The 21,904-nt window shown below is 35.4% G+C and overlaps 1 protein-coding gene across 1 annotated transcript in view; it reads right to left on the bottom strand.

Annotated features, from left to right (window-relative positions):
* AGMO (alkylglycerol monooxygenase) overlaps positions 1–21,904 on the bottom strand; it is a 348,225-nt gene that overhangs the window by 185,797 nt on the left and 140,524 nt on the right. The window contains exons 6-10 of the mRNA XM_007110783.2: positions 9,778–9,844; positions 7,279–7,344; positions 7,110–7,189; positions 3,099–3,233; positions 1,512–1,628 (exon numbers count right to left, since the gene is read on the bottom strand). Of these exons, the coding sequence (XP_007110845.1) occupies positions 1,512–1,628; positions 3,099–3,233; positions 7,110–7,189; positions 7,279–7,344; positions 9,778–9,844 (465 nt within the window). The remainder of the gene's footprint in view (positions 1–1,511; positions 1,629–3,098; positions 3,234–7,109; positions 7,190–7,278; positions 7,345–9,777; positions 9,845–21,904) is intronic.

Genomic DNA, 21,904 nt, shown 5'->3' on the forward strand with positions numbered 1-21,904 from the left:
GGGATTGCTCTAAGCATGATTTGAACATAGGTCTTTTAAACATGAGTCCTAATCTGAGACTACACACATAGTTTAGGTTTATAAATCAAGGATTAGTGTAAATCCTGGATCCATATCTGAGTGAGAGGTGGTTTGTAGTCAAAAATTCTCAGGGAAGACTTTTTTCTGCCTCCTCAAAGCCAAGTCCAGTATGGGTAAGTTTCCTTTTTACGTTTCTTTTTCTCATCCTCCTCCCCCTCCCCTTGCTGAGAGTATTTCTTTTGCTTTCAGTTGTTTTACTTGAGGTTCTTTAACTGACTTTCCACCCACGTAGGCTCTCAGCTTTGTTTTGGGTCCCTTAAGGTCTTGATCAACAGAGATTTTTCAGTGCCTGGGATAGCTGTCAGGAAGAGCATCTCATTGGATTTGCATTTTCTCAACATTTTTAGCCTCTAAGGAGTACCTCAATTTTTGCCTACTCATCTATGCAGTGTATTTAAAGGGTTTTCTTAAAAATTACATTTTGTCCAGCAATTTTTGGTGTTTGATATGCCTTAAAAAGAAGTAGGTCTATCTAACCCACCATTTTGCTAGAAATGGAAGTCCCCTTTCCCTGTTTCTTTAGAGCGTAAACATTACTCATACATTGCTGCTATGTGAGGACTCAACATTCCTGACTCAGTGAGGTTCTTTCATGAGGTACATACTTCCTTGGTAACAAAGTCAGATACTGATTTTTTCATTCGTCTGTCATCCTATTTTCAATTTCACCTACTTCCAACTTAGTTACTTTACTATAATTTATGTACCTCTTTGAACTACTGTAAATCCTTTTTGGAAGAATATAATATGAATAAATCTGTGAAACAAAGCAAATATTTAAAAATACCTCTGTTTTTAATCTTTTTATGGTTTACAGTGCATTTTTACATACATTATGCTATTTTTGTTTTCTCCAAAATATAGACAGTGAGGGTATTCTCAGGTAGCCAAAAACTGATTCCCCAGGTGGTAATGCCTGAATCAGAATCCAGATTCTAAACCCTGGTCCAGTGCTCTTGTGCTTCAGGAATATTTCGAATATTTAGAAAGGACAAAATAAATGAAGTTAACCGTACATTGCAAATCTCTTAAATTCAAGTTACCAGGGTAATCTTTAACTGAAGATAAGCATGTTGAAATTGCTATAAAGTCTGCTTTCCCCAACACATTTAATTGTAGCTTCTGAAATACTTTTCTTTTAATTGTTGAAGAATTTATTTGTGACAAATCATTTCCTACTTATATTTTAGATCAATTATATACCATTTGATGGACATCTTATACAGAACACTTTGGATACAATTAATTAACTTACATTAATTAAATTAATTCTAGAAGAATCAGTTTACCTGTTTAAATGTGAGACATTGCCAAAATTCAAAGATTATTACAGAAAAGAATAGAGCACAGCTATAATAGAGGGAGCTTATTTTCATCTTCAAAGTGACAGATAACTTTTTCACACTCTATTTAAAATGAGCACCACTTACAGCTTTATCTGTATAGGTCTCTTCATAAAATGTCAGCATCAGAACAAACTGTACAACTGCATATGTCTTTAATAGCTGAGATGCTGATGATGAGAAGGGAACTTCTTCCCCCTTGACCTAGGAAGATAAGAAAGAAGCCTTTCCATTATATTGTTCCCTTATCTCTCTCATTGAAATTCACACTAAGTGAAGAGGAGATATGCAAAAAGAAATGAAAGGTTTTGCTATCTTTTTTAATCCTCGAAATAACTCTAACGTGTATTACTTTGGATAGAAAAAAAGTAAAAATTAGGAGACTTGTTTTTCATTTCAGAAGCGTTATGATTCTGATCTACTCTGCTTTATATAGAGCACTGTAAGAATTGATACTGATGATTAACATAAACAAAATGAACATGTAATACGAAATATGAAAATACGTCCATGATTATACATCAAAGTATAGCAAAAGAGAAAATGGAAGGTGATTTGGGATAGTGTAGATAATCATGCTTCAAAGGCAAATACTGTCTGTCTTATTGAAAACAGCTTTCCCAAAGTACAGTTTCCCAGAAATAATATAATCATATCCTTATAATGCAGATTTAGGCATCAATATGATTTTAAAACATTCACTTTGAATTATCTATTGCAAAAAAGGAAAATAATAAATTAACCGTAGCTGACTAGACTTTCTGGAGCTGAAATAAGCAAATTATTTTCACCTATATCAAGTTAGATCATTGTTATATAACTAACTGTGAACATAACCAAGTGTCTGGAAATTCCAACACAGCAGCTTTCATAAGTGGATGAGAAAATATCCTTATTCAGATCAGGATTTTTGAAAAATAACAATATTCAAATAAAACATATTTCATTTTCTTGAATACTGGCTAATTTTTATACTCATAATTATCTTTGAAATCAACAGTAGCTTATTATTTCTATATTACTATCGATGACAGTTATTTTGATAAGCAATCTCAATATATATCCTAAATGATAGGAAAGAAATTCCTTTTTCTCCATTTCATAAGAGAAATTCCATATTGAAACTGAATTTTTCATTTGATTTTCAGTGTTTTAAATCTCTACCTTGTTTATTTTTAGTTTTTCATGGGATTTCTGTATTTAATGCTACTACGCCACTATGGAATGAATAAAGTTGTGATCTAATCTAATAAGCAGATAATTTCGGTATGACTTTAGACCTTTTATTCTGGAGACCTCAGTTTTTCATGGACAAAATGAAGGCTAGACTGAATCTTCTCTAAGGCTCTCTGTGACGGATCCATAAATGTCTGTGTGGCTTCTGCACTACACAAAGGCTCTCAGCTGTGGGTTTGAGCCAAGAAAACTAGCCTTTGCTGCTCTGCCCCGAACCATGCTCCCTAATAAGAGGCAGTGTCAGCCTGGGAGAAGGCACCCCTCTTAATGGCCCCTAGGTGGTGTCCACTTATTAATTTACACATTACAGGGCTGTATCTGCCTAAGGGAACATCTTTTTTCAGATTTGCATGAAGTCAGCATGTATTACAGGCTGGCTGTAGACCTGACAATATGAAATTAATCTTTGCCATCATCGAATTCATGAACTTTATTTACCTCTGGGATTTCTTCATTCAGTCCAAGTCTTGGTTTTCCTGGACCCCATCCTGGTCCTTTAAATATGACAGAAAACTTATTGAAGAATCCAGGTGTGGCCCAGAATGTAGTCCATATGGTAAGTAAATGGTGGAACTAGAAGAATAAAAATATAGTCTATTTAAGATAAGAAAAGACCATAACAAAAAAGATTAAATACATTAAATCATGCATTTTATTTTATTGTTTAATGTAACTTACAAATTATTCTTTAATATATAGGTTATGTATAATTTGCTAATATTGATTAATATGCAATTGCATTATAAATTGAAATTTATTCTATGCATTCTGCATACCTTTACATTTAAATGTGTTCTTGTCAATATTTCTGAAGCTCCACAAAATTATAAACATGAAATTTAATAATAGGGCAATTAAAAAGTGAGTTCAGAGAATTTGCTTCCAATGGATTTAACTAGCAGCCTGTGCACTCGACGGCCATGTCGAATGACAGCTTTTTTAGACTCACTAAATGGTTTTTAAAGTTGAACATGGAATCATACAAATATTGTATATCTGTTATATATTTTTAAAATAATCTTTTATTTAATGTACTGAATTACAGACAAACACCTCATTTTAAGAAAAAATGTTCAAAACCATTTCTGATGGTAGACCTCTGAGGATTAAATAGATAGACCACATTCTGTAATAGGAAAAGTTTGCTGAGTCAGAAGTTTACCTTGAGGCTTATAGCAGGATTTCACATTCTTTAAATAACACACATTTGATATGTATAAAGTTAAAAGTATGCCCACACATGACAAGGACTCAACAAATACTGGCTATTAGGATAAATAGCTATACATATCATATATGTTATAAAAATGTATCATACGATTAAAAATAATCCTAGATATTGGGCATCAGCTGTTGACTCTCAAAATGAATTCTATTATACATGTAGTGATAAATTAATGTAGAAAAAAGTTATGGCTCTATCAGAATTTGTGGTCTCATTGGTATTTTCACTATCTCTTACAGAATTTAAACTGCTAGCATTATAAAAATTGTTTTTTTTTTTGTTTGTTTTTTTTGTTTTTTTTGTTTTTTTTTTTGTGGTATGCGGGCCTCCCTCCGCTGTGGCCTCTCCCGTTGCGGATCACAGGCTCCGGACGCGCAGGCTCAGCGGCCATGGCTCACGGGCCCAGCCGCTCCGCGGCACGTGGGATCCTCCCAGACCGGGGCGCGAACCCGGTTCCCCTGCATCGGCAGGCGGACGCGCAACCACTGCGCCACCAGGGAAGCCCCTAAAAATTGTTTTTAAAATTACTTGAAATATTATAATAAGGAATCTGAAGCAATTAAACAACAATGTAGGATTTAGCTGAGCAAATTTTAAAGAAAAAGGAAATGTTAGATGGAAACTTATCCTGAGGCTTTGCAATAATAATAACACAGAAAATTAATGTTACAACACTCATTAATATACTTACCTGTTTTGTTATTTTAAAAACTGAGTACAAGACTTCCCTGGTGGCAGAGTGGTTAAGAATCCACCTGCCAATGCAGGGAACACAGGTTTGATCCCTGGTCTGGGAAGATCTCACATGCCGCAGAGCAACTAAGCCCATGCGCCACAACTACTGAAGCCTGCACGCCCTAGAACCCACACGCCACAACTACCTAGCCCATGTGCCGCAACTACTGAAGTCCACGCGCTCTAGGGCCTGCATGTCACAGCTACTGAGCCCGTGTGCTGCAACTACTGAAGCCTGCGTGCCTAGAGCCCATGCTCTGCAACAAGAGAAGCCACCGCAATGAGAAGCCCGCGCACCGCAGTGAAGAGTAGCCCCACTCGATACAACTAGAGAAAGCCTGCGCGCAGCAACAAAGACACAATACCACCAAAAAACAAAAAACAAAAAACAAGTGACTGAAATTTTACTGCTATCATTCTAGACACAAGCCATGAGAATACAGGGCTTTTAAATAAGGAGTACTTTCTCACTTACTTGTTTTCCAATGCCCTGAAACTCTTGGACTCCAAAGGAAAGCAAAATGAATGGTCTGTACCTAGTATTAAAGGGGAAAAAAGCCTCTCCATCTAACAGGGGCCATCCTAAGGTGCTTTTGTTGCCTCTGATGGGAGGGTGAGAAATTTAGCTAATATAAAGGAATACAAGTGAAAGTAAGTACGTGATTTTGTAGGTTTAGGAACTCCTAATTATTACAACTTGCTGATTTGATATTTCTAACAATATAAGTGAGTATGTAGGAGACTAAAACTTAGACACAGTTGTGACAATTATCATGCTAAAGGCAATATTTACATGAGGACAGATTTAGCAGCAGCTCATAAAGACCTGTGATTGAATATTGCGTCTCCAAATCCTAATCATCCAACTCCTTGTGCAGCTCATGTGATGCAGTTTTCAACTTCTTATTGTATCTCGAATATGAACCCCTTTTCCTCCATGTGTGTACACTCCCAGAGCCTTGCTAGCTAAAGGATTGCCATGAACTAGCAGTGTTGGCATCTCCTGGGAGCTTGTTAGAAACACAGTATCTTGGCCAGATTTCAGACCTACTGAACCCTACTTTAATAAGATCCTCCCATGATTCATATGCACATTAAGTTTGAAAGGCTCTCTCCTAGAGGGCAGAGACCAAGCTGTATTTCCTTCTTAATCTCTACATTATGAAGACAAGACCACACCCAGTGAAGAAGTGGCTCTCAACGTATTATCTTGAAACTGATTTCAGTTCTATAAATAAGGTACCTAGAAATGTTTATTATTAAGAAAGTACCTGGAAATATTTGTTAGTATTCTCCTGACAAAAATCTATCATATTCTTGGTAATGTGTAACCAAAAGAGAGAGAACCAAAGACAGAGAGAGAAATGACACTAGTTGAGAAGAAAGAAGAGATATAATCAACTTTTCTCTTCTAAACGGCGACATAAAAATGCCTTTCACTTGAAAATTGAGTTAACCAAGTTTGGGGCTTGGCCTTCAACCCACCGTACTTAGGTTTGCATCTGACAAACTGTATAGTCGGGTGAATTATTTAAATCCTGAGAACCTCAGTTTCATCCACCAAAAAACTGAGGCTAAAAAGAACCACTACCTTATAAGGTTTTAGTAATGTTTAAATTAAACATGTGTGCTGTTAGCAATGTCCTGTACATAGTAAAAGTTCAATAAATGTCCATTTATTTTGTTACTTTAACTTTCTCTAAAAACCTTGAAGAAGTAGCTTTGAAAAGCAGACCCAACATGAACCTGTACTTTCTTCCCTTTCTGAATGCTGTATATCCAGTCCCCTAGACAGAGCTGTCATTGACTGACCTCTTCATTTTTTCAAGCATTTTTATCTTTTTCTCATTTACTAGTCCCGACCCCTGGGAGTGTCTGTGGTGCTCTGCTACTGACGGATCAGAGCTTCACAGACATTCCTCATTTCTCTAGTGCCAACCATTGAGACCAGCGAACAACCAATACCACATGTCTGACAGAAAACTGGTCCAGGGCAACAAGTCTTAGCAGGTGAGGCAACGTGCAACCTAACCAACCCGTAATAGCTCCTGACACCTCCGTCCAAGAAGAGGAGGGCAAAGGCCTCACCCTGAATTTCTAACCAGAGTCATGCAGGCTTGAAGCAAATATTTTTCTTACTCTGGGATCAGCCTTAATTATACATTTTACTACCGCTCCTTCTGAATACATGAATATATTTCAGGTCTATTCTGAGAAAGGGTATGTTTGCTAAAGAGCTATTTCTTTTAATTCTAGGTGACAGACATATTTTAAAATTCTTACAATGAATTGTTTTCAAATGTATTCTGCCCAATTTGATTCAAGGCTTTGAGTGCCAGAGTTATTTCTAAATTCTTTTACAGTTAAAATATATATAATTTAAGGCTAGTGTAATGTACTTCCACCTTTCAACAGCTGATTTTTCTTTCAAATATAAAATTTATAAAAGGATGGAATCAATTCAGAAGAAATAAAACCAAGTACATTACCTGCACCTTGAAAGGTTCAAATGAATTAATGGGATGTGTTAGACCATATACAACTTTTTCCTTTTCTGCCTCAAATGTTCCTGGAAGATAAACAATAATGATATGATTTTTGACTTTTGTGAATGAAGGAGCTAATTTAATTTTTTAAATGCTCATAGTTTTTACTTACCAAAAATTCTATCCCATATAATAAGAGTTCCGGCAAAATTTTTGTCTACGCAATAACGATTTCTGCCTATGAGACAAAATATTTAAAAAAAAATTTTTGAAAATGGAAGGTATACTTTTTGAAATAATGATATTCCTAAAAATATCCTGAAAACACTAGACTTTATTTGCTAGTAAACTGAGTTTTTTTTTTTTTTGTGGTACGCGGGCCTCCCTCTGCCGCGGCCTCTCCCGTTGCGGAGCACAGGCTCCGGACGCGCAGGCTCAGCGGCCATGGCTCACGGGCCCAGCCGCTCCGCGGCACGTGGGATCCTCCCAGACCGGGGCGCGAACCCGGTTCCCCTGCATCGGCAGGCGGATGCGCAACCACTGCGCCACCAGGCAAGCCCTAAACTGAGTATTTATTTTCCAAATAATTTTACTAAAAAGAGCAAAGACTTCCTTAAAGCCATAGATATTTAGAATTATCCCCGATTTAAAAAGAAGCATCATTCACAATTTTTCTGGTCTTTAAAAATCTGGGATAATTCTAAGTAATTCTTTTTTGTTAGGACTATTAAAGAGTAATAATTAAAAATTAAATGGTCCAGAACAAAAGGCAATATGAAATAAGATAAATATCAATAATATATGTATATTTGTTTTTTTTTTTTTTTTTTGATTTTGATGTGATCTTTACACCTTTTCACTGCCTCTTTTCCAGGAAGAAAATTTTCCACTTACAGTAAGACTTTCCTATTTTTTTCATTACAAAAGACATAAGTAAAAATTAAGTTACCTTTGATTATATCCACTGACTCATAACATATATGATATTTTAATGCCCCAAATACTTAAATAATAGTTTAAATTTAAATAGATGGACATAGTTTCTTAATTAAAAAAACTTAAATAAACACAATCATATCCACATGATTATAAATCAAAGGAAAAAGAACATTAATTCACCAAGCCACTACTCCAATAAATTCAACTGTCTCCACATGTCCTCATTTCTTTACACGTCTTCTGTACATGCAAATGTACACCTGACCATAAAGGTACAAGGAAAATTCTCCCGTGGTACAAAAGTAGAGTGGGGCTGGCTACACAGATCCACCACTCATTGCCACACGTAGGCTAAACAGTGGCCCCCAGTTGGGTGAGGGAGCACTTTGAACCTCGGGGAATATATGGCAATGTCTGGAGACACTGTTAAGAGTCATAACTGGGAGGGGAGACTATTAGCATCTAATATGTAGAGACCAACATCTTATAATACACAGGGCAGCCCGCATGCCCACCCCGCTTTCCCAAGTGAAGAACTATCTGGTCCAAAATAGTTAATGGTGCAGAGGCTGAGAATGCCTGATATAAAGCAACATGCATGCGAAGGTGCTCTAAGGCCAAACAGGAAACTAGCAACTATTTCTTCTTCAATGTGGACATGTTTTTCTCCAGTCCTTGTGTTTCCTTTAATATGGAGGGAACGGCAAGAGCATAATGCTCTTGACCTCTGCGTCAACTCAGTAATAATTCCCTGGGGTGGAGGTATGACTGCGGAGTTTGGAAGAGGAAACTGCACATGTGCAGCAGGACCCCACCCTCTCCCCACCTGGAGGAGCTTGTGCTTTTGCTCTGCTCCCTGCCCCAGGGAAAGGGACCTGCCCACCTTGGGAAGGCAGGCCTGACGTGTGCCAGTACTACTGCCTGTGATGCCTGGAAACTTATAAAAACAGAACAATAATATTTATTATTTTCTTACTAGCTTCCTTCTCTCAAAGTGGCATTTGTGAGATTTATTCATGCCATTACATGTTATAATAGTTTGGACATTTTCATTGCGATGTAGTTCTCCATTACATGAATAGTCTACAATGTATCTCTTCTATTGCTGACAAACATGCGAATTATATCTTTTTTTCCTATTACCTATTACAAATAATGCCAATATGCACACTCTTGTACAGGTCTTTTGGTGCGCAAATGTAAATACTTCTGTTATTTCTTAAGCTAGTGTCTTTAAACCTTAGGCACTAAGGTTTAAAGATTTTTTGGGGGTTTTTTTCTTTGTCAGGAAAGAGCAGTGTATGTTGAGTTCATAGAATTTAGGCAGGAAAGTGTTGTTTATTAGGCTTTCCTTAAACACCAACAGTTTTTAAGACCAAGACACTCTGACTGCACACAGGAATGACCCTCAGCATGGGGTCAAGGAGTAACTTTCAACAAGCTCCTCACAATATGAAGTGTGTACCCCCTCAGCTGGTTAACTCCTTTTTCCACTACATCTGAGGAGAGCTAAGCAAAAAGGAAATTCAAAAGTCAGCTATGGAGAGGATTTTGTTTTGTTTTGTTTTCCTCCAGTCCTTTCTTTATAGATGAGGTTTGTCCAGGAAGAAGCAAATGCCTATTTGCAGTGTGTGGTGACTAGGTTGGGTAATTGTGCTAAAGTGATACAAAACAATAATGTCATTTTTCAAGAAATGAGGAAGGAACGAAAGAAGAGATCGAATTTCCTCACCATGATGAACCCTATGATGGCTAGGAGTATTAAGAATCAGTTCCAAAGGACCAAGGTTATTGATGACCTGTTTAAAAGAAAAGGAACATAGTTATTAAATTATATAGAATATTTTTAAGTACTCACATTAAAATCCCATATGGGTTAAGAAATATTGCTAGTTCCATGGTTGGCATCAGAGCCCGAAGAAGGTTCTCTATCTTCTGGTGTTCATATAAAGATAACAATTAGCTCATCACGATATTCTAAGAGACAATATAGTATAGTAGTGAGGTTAAGAGTAGTGAATTGACTGCCTCAGTTCAGTTCCTGAATTCTCTATTTATTATTATGTGGTATTGGGGAAATTACTTACGCTTTTTATAAGTCAGATTCCTTATCTTTAAAATGGAAATAATAGTATCTACATAACAATGTTCTGAGGATTACAAATGTTACTGTACTTACATGCTACTATTGCCAAGGCATACTTCTTTCAAGTTTCATGTCATTTTATGTTCTTCACCTATCAGCTATGTCTTTGATGACTCATGTTAACAGAGCATAACTCGGCAAAGGGAAACCCAGTACTATATTCATTTTCTGGAGTTGGTTTCACCCAATAATCAGTCATGCAGTAACTTAGTATTGCAGTTGCATTACGGTGATCCTTGGTTATTCAAACAGACTCCTAAATGTTCTCTTACTGTAGATGGCCCATCTTCCAGTCCATTTCTGAGGCACGATTCAAAGTCAAATATGTAAAGGGGCTTTTTTGGAATTAGAGACCCTTTAAAATCGTGTCTATTATTCTCTAATGTTCTCTCTCAACATTTCTCAGTAAGAATCCCCTATGCCAGAGTCTGCACACTCTAAGGAGTGTAGAAACCAGGTAGTTACCATAAATTAGAACAGCAGGCCATATTTAAGATATCCATTATGTCATACAGTTAACATTGGACAATGTGGGAACGCTTTTAATCTCAATTACATTATTCTTTCTTCCATCAACCATGGCAGATAAGTCTTTAATCACAATCTAAATAGATCTCTTAGAGCCTATTTATGACAAAATCAATACATTGTCATGATATTTTAAGAAATTACTCACCTTGAAAGTTAACTTCCATTTAAAGGATATATAAGGAATAAAGTAATATGTTAAATGCTACTTAAGGGGAAAAATAGTCACTGAAATCATAACACTGACATGAATTTGGCAACAAGTCAGTGGTATGAGAAAAAACAGGGAGCTGGGACTGCTTCGGATGCAAAGATATTTAAGATACATAACAACCAAACATATTGTGGGGATCTTGTTTAGATATTGATTTGAACAAACCAAATATAAAAGGCATTTTATAGGCAATGAGAGGAAACTGATTATAAACATAGTATGATATGATAAAAATACTGTTTTATTAGGAGTTATGATGGCATTGTCATTGCATGAGAAAATGTAATTGTTTTTTAAGAGTTGTATAACTAAAGTATATGTGACATGAGATCTAGGTTTTGCTTCATCATATTTGGCAATGAAAAGGAAAAAGAAAAAAAGAATAACTGATGAAAATGAATCAAAATCATAGTGTTTTTATTGAAATACAGTTGACTTACAATGTTGTATTCGTTTCAGGTGTACAGCAAAGTGATTCAGTCATACATATCTATCTATTATTTTTCAGATTCTTTTCCATTATAGGTTATTACAAGATATCATAATGATTTTTAAATTGAAGTTATGGAGCTAGAAACATTCATTCTATTAATCTCTCTACTTTTCTGAATGTTTTAATATTTTTAAGACAAATTTAAATAAAAGAAATTACTACTCTAGTAATATACAGTAATGCTCAGTCAGTTGAAAATATTAATATTGATAGATCCCTATAGTCCCAAACATACATCTATGTGGTAACTCTTTATATAGCAGGGTTTAGTCATTTGTTGGCAACCTCTGACACTGAAACACCCAATTTGCAATTGCTCTGCAAACGTGCACAGCCTCAGGAGCCACACGGTCCTCAGCTTGTGGGGTCCTGCACGTTCCTGAAGGAGAAGCAGCAGCAGCGTTGCCACATAACAATGTAGCATCTCTTCATAGGGCAGGTGTCACCAGCATCTCCTTTTTAGACTCACTGCACACCTGAAAGAAACAGTCCTTGCCTCCTTCCCTGCTGCCCAGCTTCTAGGGGTTCTCGGTTTCCATTACGGTACAGGCATGCAAAGGATGCAAATGTTTGCAATGCAGAGGATATGTAATATGTTATCTCTCTCTCTCTCCCTCTCTCTCTCCCTCTCTCTCTCTTTCTTCTTGTCTCTCTTTTCTAATCTAGAGCTCTATAGCCATTTTTAAAGTTATTCATAAGAAATGTTTTATGAGATCCAAACAACAGACTTTTTTGGTTGATCCATAAGACTTTTTGGTTGATTCATACAACGGAACTCATTTATACATGAAAAAAATCTCTGTAATTTTTAATTTCAGGAGTTCAAAATACTGTGAATATATAGCCCTTATATCAGACCACAGTCCTGTGAAATAAGAGGCAAAAATATTATCCCACAAATACACTATTGATGACCAGAAATTGGGAGGGGAGTAAGTAGAAATAACCCCTAATTTTATTGGACTACATTGCTTTGTACTGGTGGAAAAATATTTGTTGAGAAGAAGAATGGTGACAGATAGAGAACAAGAAGGGGGTTTCTCAGCAGTCAGGACATTGAAATCTGATGCTTTGCTCAGGCTTTGTATCTCTGACAGAGAACCAGATGGGAAAGGAGAAAACCATTTTATCCTTGTTTGTGTCTTTGGTGGCTAACATATGTTACAAAAACAGACAACAAAAGGGGGTAGAGGAGACTACACTAACTGGTTTCTGCTACCCAGATGCATTTCTAATCCTTGGTCCCGGCGTGTGTGCAGCCAGATTTAAAGCCACACAAATGGTAAGTGAATTCATATGATTGGAGACTTGGCTGAGGGCATTATTTTTTTAATGTCAAGTACTTTTCCTCAAAGAAAATCCTTTGCTTCTGCAGGCTAAAGCATGGTGATATCAATATTGAAAATTCCTTTTTTTTTCTTTTTTTAGTAAAATGCCAAGTATAACATAGGCAACCAGAGTTAAATTTCCTTGTAGTGCCTATGAGTACCTTGGAGCTGGGGAAGACCACCTCGGTGTGGGAAATGATTCATCATTCAGACAGCCCCGTCAGAACCTCTCTTGTAGTAAATCCTTCTGGTTCAAAGTCATGGAGAAGTAATTAATAACTAATAAGAGCTGAGTGTGACGACTTATCACCCACTTTTGCAAATTCAGTCATTTAGAAATTCAACCGCATCTAGCTTTGAATCACTTCCCGAAAATATTTTACTGTGAAAATAACTGGAGTTATTCTCATTCTTAGAAGTTATTTGTCTTGCTTTTTTTTAGATTTAGATGAGTTAATTTAAATTATAAAATTTTAGAACATATAGAGGACTTAAAAATAATATAGTGCAATACTCTATTACAAAAAAGCATAAAACTGAAGCTCGGAGAAGTTAAATTACTAATCCAAGTTTAAACCTCTTAGAAGAAGACCTAAAGTCTTCTCAGTTTCCACTCAGTAATCCTTCTATTTTTCTATCATGTTGCTTTAAGAGATATAGCACTTTTTCCATCAAATAAAAGAAATCTAAATTTTTAGAACTTTAACAGGAAATGATAACTAAGTGCTTTTTGACTACATTTCAAAATGAAATCCAGTTGTTTAGAAAGAGCCCAGGAATTTCAGCTTCTACATTGCGCTCATGGTATTTTAGGCACTTCTGGGGCTTCTTAGGTCTCTGAAGCAACGGTCTGTGTCTTGTAGACTGTAGTTTTCTATCAGGGTTTTATAATCTGAGGGCCATGGATGCCTAGAAGGGCCATTTATGGGCTTCAGAAGGCCAAGAACACCCTGAAGTGTCATACCAAATTTTATGAATATGTGACTGTGGGTATTTTCTTGGGGAAAACTACTCTTTTCATAATATACTCAAAGGGATCCATAAGTCCCCAGAAGTTAAGAATCAATGTCCTAAACAGAGTGCTTTAGGTTGTTGCCTTTGCCCTTCTAATTTATGTTGTTTTTAGTTTATGTATTATTAAAACTTGGGTGCTAATTTCCCACCCAATCTTCAAAGATAGTAACTTTAACATTTTTTTCTGCCTATTTCGTGAAATCATTGTTTTCCAAAAGACTGTTTCTTGTTTCTCAAGCTGTTTTTACTTGTTTAATAATAAATTATTAAAAATAAATAAATAATAAAAGTAACAATTTTATAATTATAAGCCCCATCCATTCTATTGATTAACCTTTATCCAGCAGAAGTGCTCTGGACTGGATTTGCTGGAGTGGTTACAAACTCCTTATTTCTCTCTCCACAATTTATGGTGGATGTAGGGAAGGAGAGTTAAATGTAAAAGTAAGAGAACAGGAACCATGTGTTTCATCATGTCATTTCATCATGTCATTTCCTCTCAACAAAACTAAAATGAACTCAAATAAAAGGATCTTCATAATGAACTAAATAAAGTCCAAACCATCTGGAATTCAAAGCCGTTCACATTTTTCCTCAAGACCTATCCCAATGCTCTTTCTTTTGCCTCTAAGACCTTCATGTCCCATCCTGACCTGTTGGAATCATGCTCTACCTCCAAGACCTAGCTAAATTTTCCAAGCACTCTTCTGGATTTTTCCAAAGGGAATTTTGTTTTCCTTTCTCTGAGTACCTATCAAGATACCACTACTTTTTATGTAGGTCTGTCCTATGTCCTAATTATTTGTGTTCATTTCTGTGAAGACACAAACTGGGCCTCACACTTCTCGAAGTTTCTCACAGCACATACAACATTGGTTTGCACATAGTGATTTCTCAGCAAGATTATATTGGGTAGATAAATCAACTTTACTGCCCTCCACACTTCTGCCTTTATAGTAGTCGTTCTTAAACAGGGGTGATTATGCTCCCAGGGGACTGGTGGCAATGTCTGGAGATATTTTTGGTTGTCTCAGCTGGGGAAAGTGCTATTGTATCTACTGAGTAGTAGGTCTTAATGCCGCTAACCACCCCACAGGGTACAAGACATTCCCCGAAAATAAGAGTTATCTGGTCCAAAATGTCAATAGTGCCAAGGTGGAGAAACTCTGTGTCATGGGTATGAATGTCTTACTGTGTTCTAGCCTTGTGTAGTTCAGGAGGGAGGCGCTGTATAATTTCTGTCTTCTAACTGGGAAGTTGGAGGAAGGGGTGCATTAGGGAATGAGCCTGGTAGTTACTGCCAAGGCTAGAGGCAAAACATGAGTCTGGAGTGTTCTTAGAGTTTAAAGCCAGGAAGGTGAGACCAAACATAATTTTTGTTTTAGTGAGGTGAAAAATTAAGATAAATAACTAAAATAAAGGGGCTAACAACAACAACAACAAAAAAATACCACACACACAGAAAATTACAGAGGCTAGATGATGAGATAATTGAATTATGATAATCATCGGCAGTTGAATTTCTTGAATTATCTTTATGCTCTCTTAGCACTGGTTTGTGTGGGCTTCAGTTTCAATGAAATGAATCAGAAATAGAAAATTTAGTTTCCATGTCATCAAGTGCTTTTGAAATTTCCTTTGAGAGTTCTCATGACACCTGCACCCCACCCACCCTCCAGTTACACTTTGAGTGAGTTGGATAACTTAGAAGTCTAAAAGAGTGATGACACCTTCATAGTACGTAGGTTACCAGCCTGAAATCATTTGGCTTTGGAAATTGATAAACTAAGTACATGTGGTAAATCAAACATTTAAATGTCTATTATGAACCGATTGCAATTAATTCTTTCCATGATATACTTCTCAGAAGTTTTCTAACTACCTTACATTACATGAAAAACATACCTCAATAGGTCTTTCCAATTGAAATTAAAAAATCCCTTAGAGTTGACCTCTACAAGCATCAAAGTAAGTGTTCTAAATTCACGTCTTGTCTGAAATTATTTCTTATAAAAGTAACTTAGTCCATTCTATACATTTCTTAATTAGTTTCATGGATTCTTCTGATTGGGAAACATGAGTTAGATTTTTATAGTTCACTTAAGAATACAGAAATAATTACCGGATGGTCAAGTTGGATGACAAGATTTCCTTTCAACAAAAGTGATTAATTCAAGAGAAAAGTATTTCGTTTGTCTGTATTGCTTAGAAAATTGCCTCCTCTCACCTCACTTTGACTATTGAGGATAGGGAAGAGACTTTCTAACTCTAATTTTAAAAACTCTTAATTCTATTTTTTCCCAATTTTAGAATAATATGTGAATACCATATTACATTTCTACCGTGCAGTTTTTCTATCTGCAGACTGGCACCAAAATGCTAAAATATATTATTGAAAGGCCATAGAGATCCTTACAACAACTTACTTTTAAGAAAGAAGGCATGAGCTTATAGTTATTTGTAAAGTTCTTTCCAAATAAGAGATGCTTACAAATATTCACGCATGCTGTCTGAGAGGAAAAAATTATAATAGGGAAAATATGTCTTTAAAAGCATGTGTTTTACAGAATTCTCATTATAAAAATGAATGTGCTAACAATATGATAAATGCTGAGGGGTGACTGGGTTGAGGGTGAAGTGAAATGAAATCTCCGTAGCAGAAAAATGCCTGCATTCAGATGAGCGTAGGTTACAGTGACGACATTGACTCTAAGTAGTCAAGACTTCTCCTTACAGCATCATGCATGATTGATGTTCCAGAGGGACCCATACCACTGCAGGCCTCTAGGTTTCACTGCATCAGTATTTAAGGGAAATGCTAAGTCAGCTCCCAATACATTTATCATCTGATATAAAAATCATTGTCATGTTATATTTAACTAAGAAACATATGCTTGAAGTGCAGACTAAAAACAGCAAAACTTTTCAGGTAAATTAGTGGCAAGATTCAGTGCAAAGCCAAACTAAAATTAAATGGACTAACAGTTATATTATGATTACTTGCCTTTTTCTTATCTAATTTTCTTTCTTTCTTCCTTCTTTCCTTTTTGCCTTCCTTCCCCTCTCTCTCTCTTTTTAACTTTTTCCTTCTTTCTTTCAACTACCTATCTATCTATCTATCTATCTACGTTTCTACCTATCTATGTATATGTGTATGCATGGGTGTTTTTGTATTAAAAATTTGGAGAATCTTTTATTTGGAAAGATCTTTACAATTAACTATAGGCTCATGCATATCTTTTTGAAAAGTAATTGATTATAAATATTTCTATGGCCTTTCAATAATGCCTTCCAGTATTTTAGTCCCATTTACAGATAAAAAAACCTGAAGGACAAAAATATTAATGTATATACATATACTTATTCCTATTAAATATATTTATTATATATACTAAATATTAAATACAAACTCAAATACCAATCAATGACAATTTTAGGTACCAAACTACCAATAAGGGTTTTCTATTAGGGTTGGAAATAATCTGTTTCAGAGGATTAAAACCTGTATTTATAAGTCCTTATCAAAGTTTTTTATTAAAAGCTACTTGCAGAATGATCAGAGCAAGAAGTCTCTTGTCAGGGATTCCATTCATTCAGCAAACATTTATTGAATTTCTATGAACTTTATTTGGTTTTAGAAGCAAAAAGAAATAAAGTGATATGCAGGTTCTTCACATAGGAAGCTTATTTACAGCCCAGTGTTCTCTTCAATGGAAAGGTAAAGCTATTTCAGAAACACAGCTTTTTTAAAAACTTATCTTTCTCATAAAAATTTTGTGATTTGGGGGGAAGAATGAGAAAATCATTCTTTTTTTGTTTTGTTTTGTTTTCAATTACAATGCACAGCACAGACATTTGAGCTTACAATAAATTTGAATGTGTAACCGGCACAAGAGTTATTTAACAAGAAGCAAATTGAGTTCCTTTTCCAGGTCTCAAGCTGAAAATTACCCTTAATAGAGATATATGCTTTTGCTTAGTTTTCGATAGTGCTGCTTTGCAAACAGTCCCATTGCTTGTTGCCAGAGAATGCTGTAGAGAATTCTCCCTTGTTCATAAACTTCATCTGACTGTATGGAAATTAAAATAACCTATGTGGGTTTCATTTATTCAATAGGTATTTACTGAGGGCATATTTTATGGAAAGTACTGTGTTAAGATCTTTTGAAAGGTCACAGAGTAAAACAATGGAAATTACAATTTATTAGCAGGTAGTTTAACTATTAATTTAAAGGTAGAATGAGCGACAATGTTAGATTTTTATTGTTTGCATATATATATATATATATATATATATTTATGTATGAATAGGTTTTTCTCCCTCAAGAAAATCTATAGCAATTCCTCATTTAAAGTTTTAGAAAAAGGATAAAATCCATAAACACTACAAGTCAACATATTAAAATAATTTTACTTCTTGTTCTGAATTAGTTGATCTTTAAACACCCATTGTTTTCCTTATTAAAAACTTAATCAATCTGAACATTTATGGATACATTTATATTGTAGAGCATCTGGTGATGAGATGTAAAAATAAAATCTTAATTATACCCCCCACTAGATCTGCTGTGTTAATTCAAGACAACACATTCAAGTATTTAGACAGATGGTAGTGGAGGCCATATTAGCCTCTGATTTCTCTACAGGGAAGCAAGAGAAAGCAGAGCTCTTAGGATCTGGGCTTGTCTGCCTACTTTCACACTTTGAAATCCTCGACAAATGCTGATTTATTCACAGCCAAATGTTTTCCTATCTGATTAGGCAGTTTTCTACTTCAGTAAGCATGTAATATGGAGGTAGCTGAATTTCCACACTGAGGAGTGAAAAAACAATATTTAGAGTTTGGAAATAAAACAATCTGGAGGAATCAGGACTGTTGAGATCATAAAGAGCTTCATAGGGAGTAAATTTTTGATGAATCCATACCATAGGGTTAAAGAGTTAAAAGCTTGGTTTTAAGAAGAATGAGACTAGGCTATGTTTATACAATAAACAAGGGATTTAAAGAACTGTGTTTGTAATAAGTTACCTTGAAGGCTGACTCTTGTCACTTATGATTGTATTATTCCTCAAACAAGAGGACAAGAGGTGGACAAGTTAGCATTCTATTTGAATTCATCTCAGCTTACATTTTGAGCAACACTTTTAACTTTTCCTTAGAAAAATGAATGTAAGTAGCTGCTGAATGTGTTCCTTCAAAGGGAGGTGGATTCCAAGTGACTTTTTTAAAGCAACACCAATTAAATTGACCTAAGAAAAATGGGAAATATTCATAAGCATAACTATGTAAAACTTCATTCTTGTGTAACATCATTTTATATTTATATTTTATATAAATATAAGTTTATATTTATATTTAATATAAATTTATATTTACCAATTTGGTCACTCAGTGAGAAAAGGAACCACATTGTTATTAGTGGTAGTAACATCATGTTAAAAGAAGGTAAATGATAAACTGAGAGTTTAGGTAGTTCTTACACATATTCCAAATGTTTGACTCATTCTAAGGCTCAGTACATTGTGTCTGCCATGACGATCATATTCCCAATTTCAGTGTCGCTTTTACATTCATTAATCAACAAATGTCAGTGATTACTGACCATGTACCTGGCAGTTTCTAAGCATTAGATATAAATCTGCATTTTAATGTTTACAATCTCATAGGTCAGATCTCCTGTCACTCATTATAAATTTTAGTCTGTTAAATATTTGTAAATACCAATTGCTTAAAGTCAAATATCATAGCATGATTTCTCAATTAGTTGTTTGGAAGCTACAAGTATCCGTTTGTCATAAATTAATTTGCCCTGCTCCTATTTGCATATTTTCCTTCTAAGGACAAGCTAAAGGACAACTTCTCCCCTTGTCCCTCAGAATTTATTAAAGATTTATTTATTTATTTTTTAACTGTACATCATGTCTTAGTCAGTTTGGGATGCTGTAACTAAATACAATAGACTGTGTGGCTTCAACAACAAACATTTATTTCTCACAGTGATAGAAGGTAAGAAGTCCAAGATTAAGGTGCCAGCAAATTCAGCATCTTGTAAAAACCACCTTCTTTCTGTATCCTCTCCTCTTTGTCTCTTCTTCTATGAGCACTAATCCCATCATGAGGGCTCCACCTTCAAGACTTGATTACCTCCTAAAGGCTCCATCTCCAAATATCATCACTTTGGGCATTAAGCCTTCACCATATGAATTTGGAGGAACACAATTCATTCCACAGTGCATCCTCTCTCATCCAAATCTTTGCCATGGGTACTCTTTTCTTGTTTCTCCTTCTCTTCAATATGTACACATATTATAAAGAATCTGGTTAACATGATCAATTCATTCATTCATGAAAAAGATATTTACTGATAATCACCCAAGTTCAAGACAATGGGAAAACAAAGAGGTATAAAACACAGTCTTCGTCTTCAAGCTAACTGTCAGCTCCTGCATTCACTGTGCTCAAACTTCATCACAACAATGTTCAGTCTAATCTCTCGAGAAGCTTGCTCAAAATGCAGTTTCCTACGCTTGCTCTCCAGAGGTTTAGATTCTGTGGTTCTCAGAACGGGACCATGATTCTATATCTTGAGTAAGAACAAATAATTCTGATGCATGCGGGTGACCGGCAACAGTTACACTTGCTTCTATTAGCTCTGTCTCTGTGTACCAGTTCCAATATGCAGGGTTTGTTTTGTTTTGGTTGTTTTTTTGCTTTTTCATACATGCTATTGGTTGAAAGTGTATTATTTTCCAGACTATATACTTAACACATGTTATTTCATTAATCCTAAAAACACTCTTATGGGGTAGGTATGACTACTTTCAGTTAACAGATTTGGAAGCAATGTCAGAGAGTTTAAATAACTTTACAAAATGTCCACATGCATTCATTCAACAAACATGTCCTGAGCTCCTATTAAGTAGGTACCTTTTATATTCTGGGAACACACTAGTGAAGAAGGTGTACAAACCTCTAATAGAGGAGACACTTATCTTTGATTATAAAACCTTATGCCATTATGTTTTACTACTCCCTTGCTTGTGAAATGTCTTTCTCTTCAATTCTGGTTATAGATTCCAATCTTATTTCTTGTGTCTGAAGGCCTCCAATTCCAATCCTTTCACAACAGATATTTGAATATGGTGATCTATGAATTTTTAAACAGTATATTGATAATCTTCAGGAAACTCAGTACAATTCTTGATATTTTGTCAAGTTTTTTCCTTTGGCAAAGAGTCACCAGAATCCAACAGTTTCTGGAAGGAGGTTGTGATCCTCAAAATGTTAGTAATAAAGGGTGCCAACCCAGGTCAGAAAACTGGAATCGCTCTTTGGCCCAGAGTAGCTGCTTGAGAAATATTTTTTGAACATATGAACTTCAAAGAGATTTATATATCTAATACATATGGAAAAGCACTACTAATTTATACATGAATAAGCAGGGTGGGGGTGAATTATTTTAAAAGGTAACTGTAGAACAGAAGATTTCTTCTAGAGAGAACATGTATAAGCTACGAGAGAGATCAAGGAGTTTAAGGTGACACCAGGATTTGATCTTGACATTGTCTTCAAGTAGCAATGGAAACAAAGAAGAACAGCTGATTTGAGGTGAGAAGAGCTGAAATGGAATATGTTTTAGAAATGTCGACTCAGAGTGGTGTCAAATATTCCTATGAATATGTTAAGTCAAACATTCAAAAGATAGATCTTAAATCCATAAGAAAATTCGTATTAGAGCTATAGACTAAATATGCAATTACTTGAAGACAACCTAAAAATGGTGAAGTAAATTAAATTCTAAGAGGGAAGAATACTGGTTCTTTGAGAAGATAAATAAAATTGATAAACCATTAGCCAGACTCATCAAGAAAAAAAGGGAGAAGACTCAAATCAATAGAAAACGAAAAAGGAGATGTAACAACTGACACTGCAGAAATACAAAAGATTATTAGAGATTACTACAAGCAACTGTATGCCAATAAAATGGACAACCTGGAAGAAATGGACAAATTCTTAGAAATGCACAACCTGCCGAGATTGAACCAGGAAGAAATAGAAAATATGAACAGACCAATCAAAAGCACTGAAATTGAAAATGTGATTAAAAATCTGCCAAAAAACAAAAGCCCAGGACC

The sequence above is a fragment of the Physeter macrocephalus genome, chromosome 5 (assembly GCF_002837175.3).
Source record: "Physeter macrocephalus isolate SW-GA chromosome 5, ASM283717v5, whole genome shotgun sequence".
Lineage (NCBI taxonomy): Eukaryota > Metazoa > Chordata > Mammalia > Artiodactyla > Physeteridae > Physeter > Physeter macrocephalus.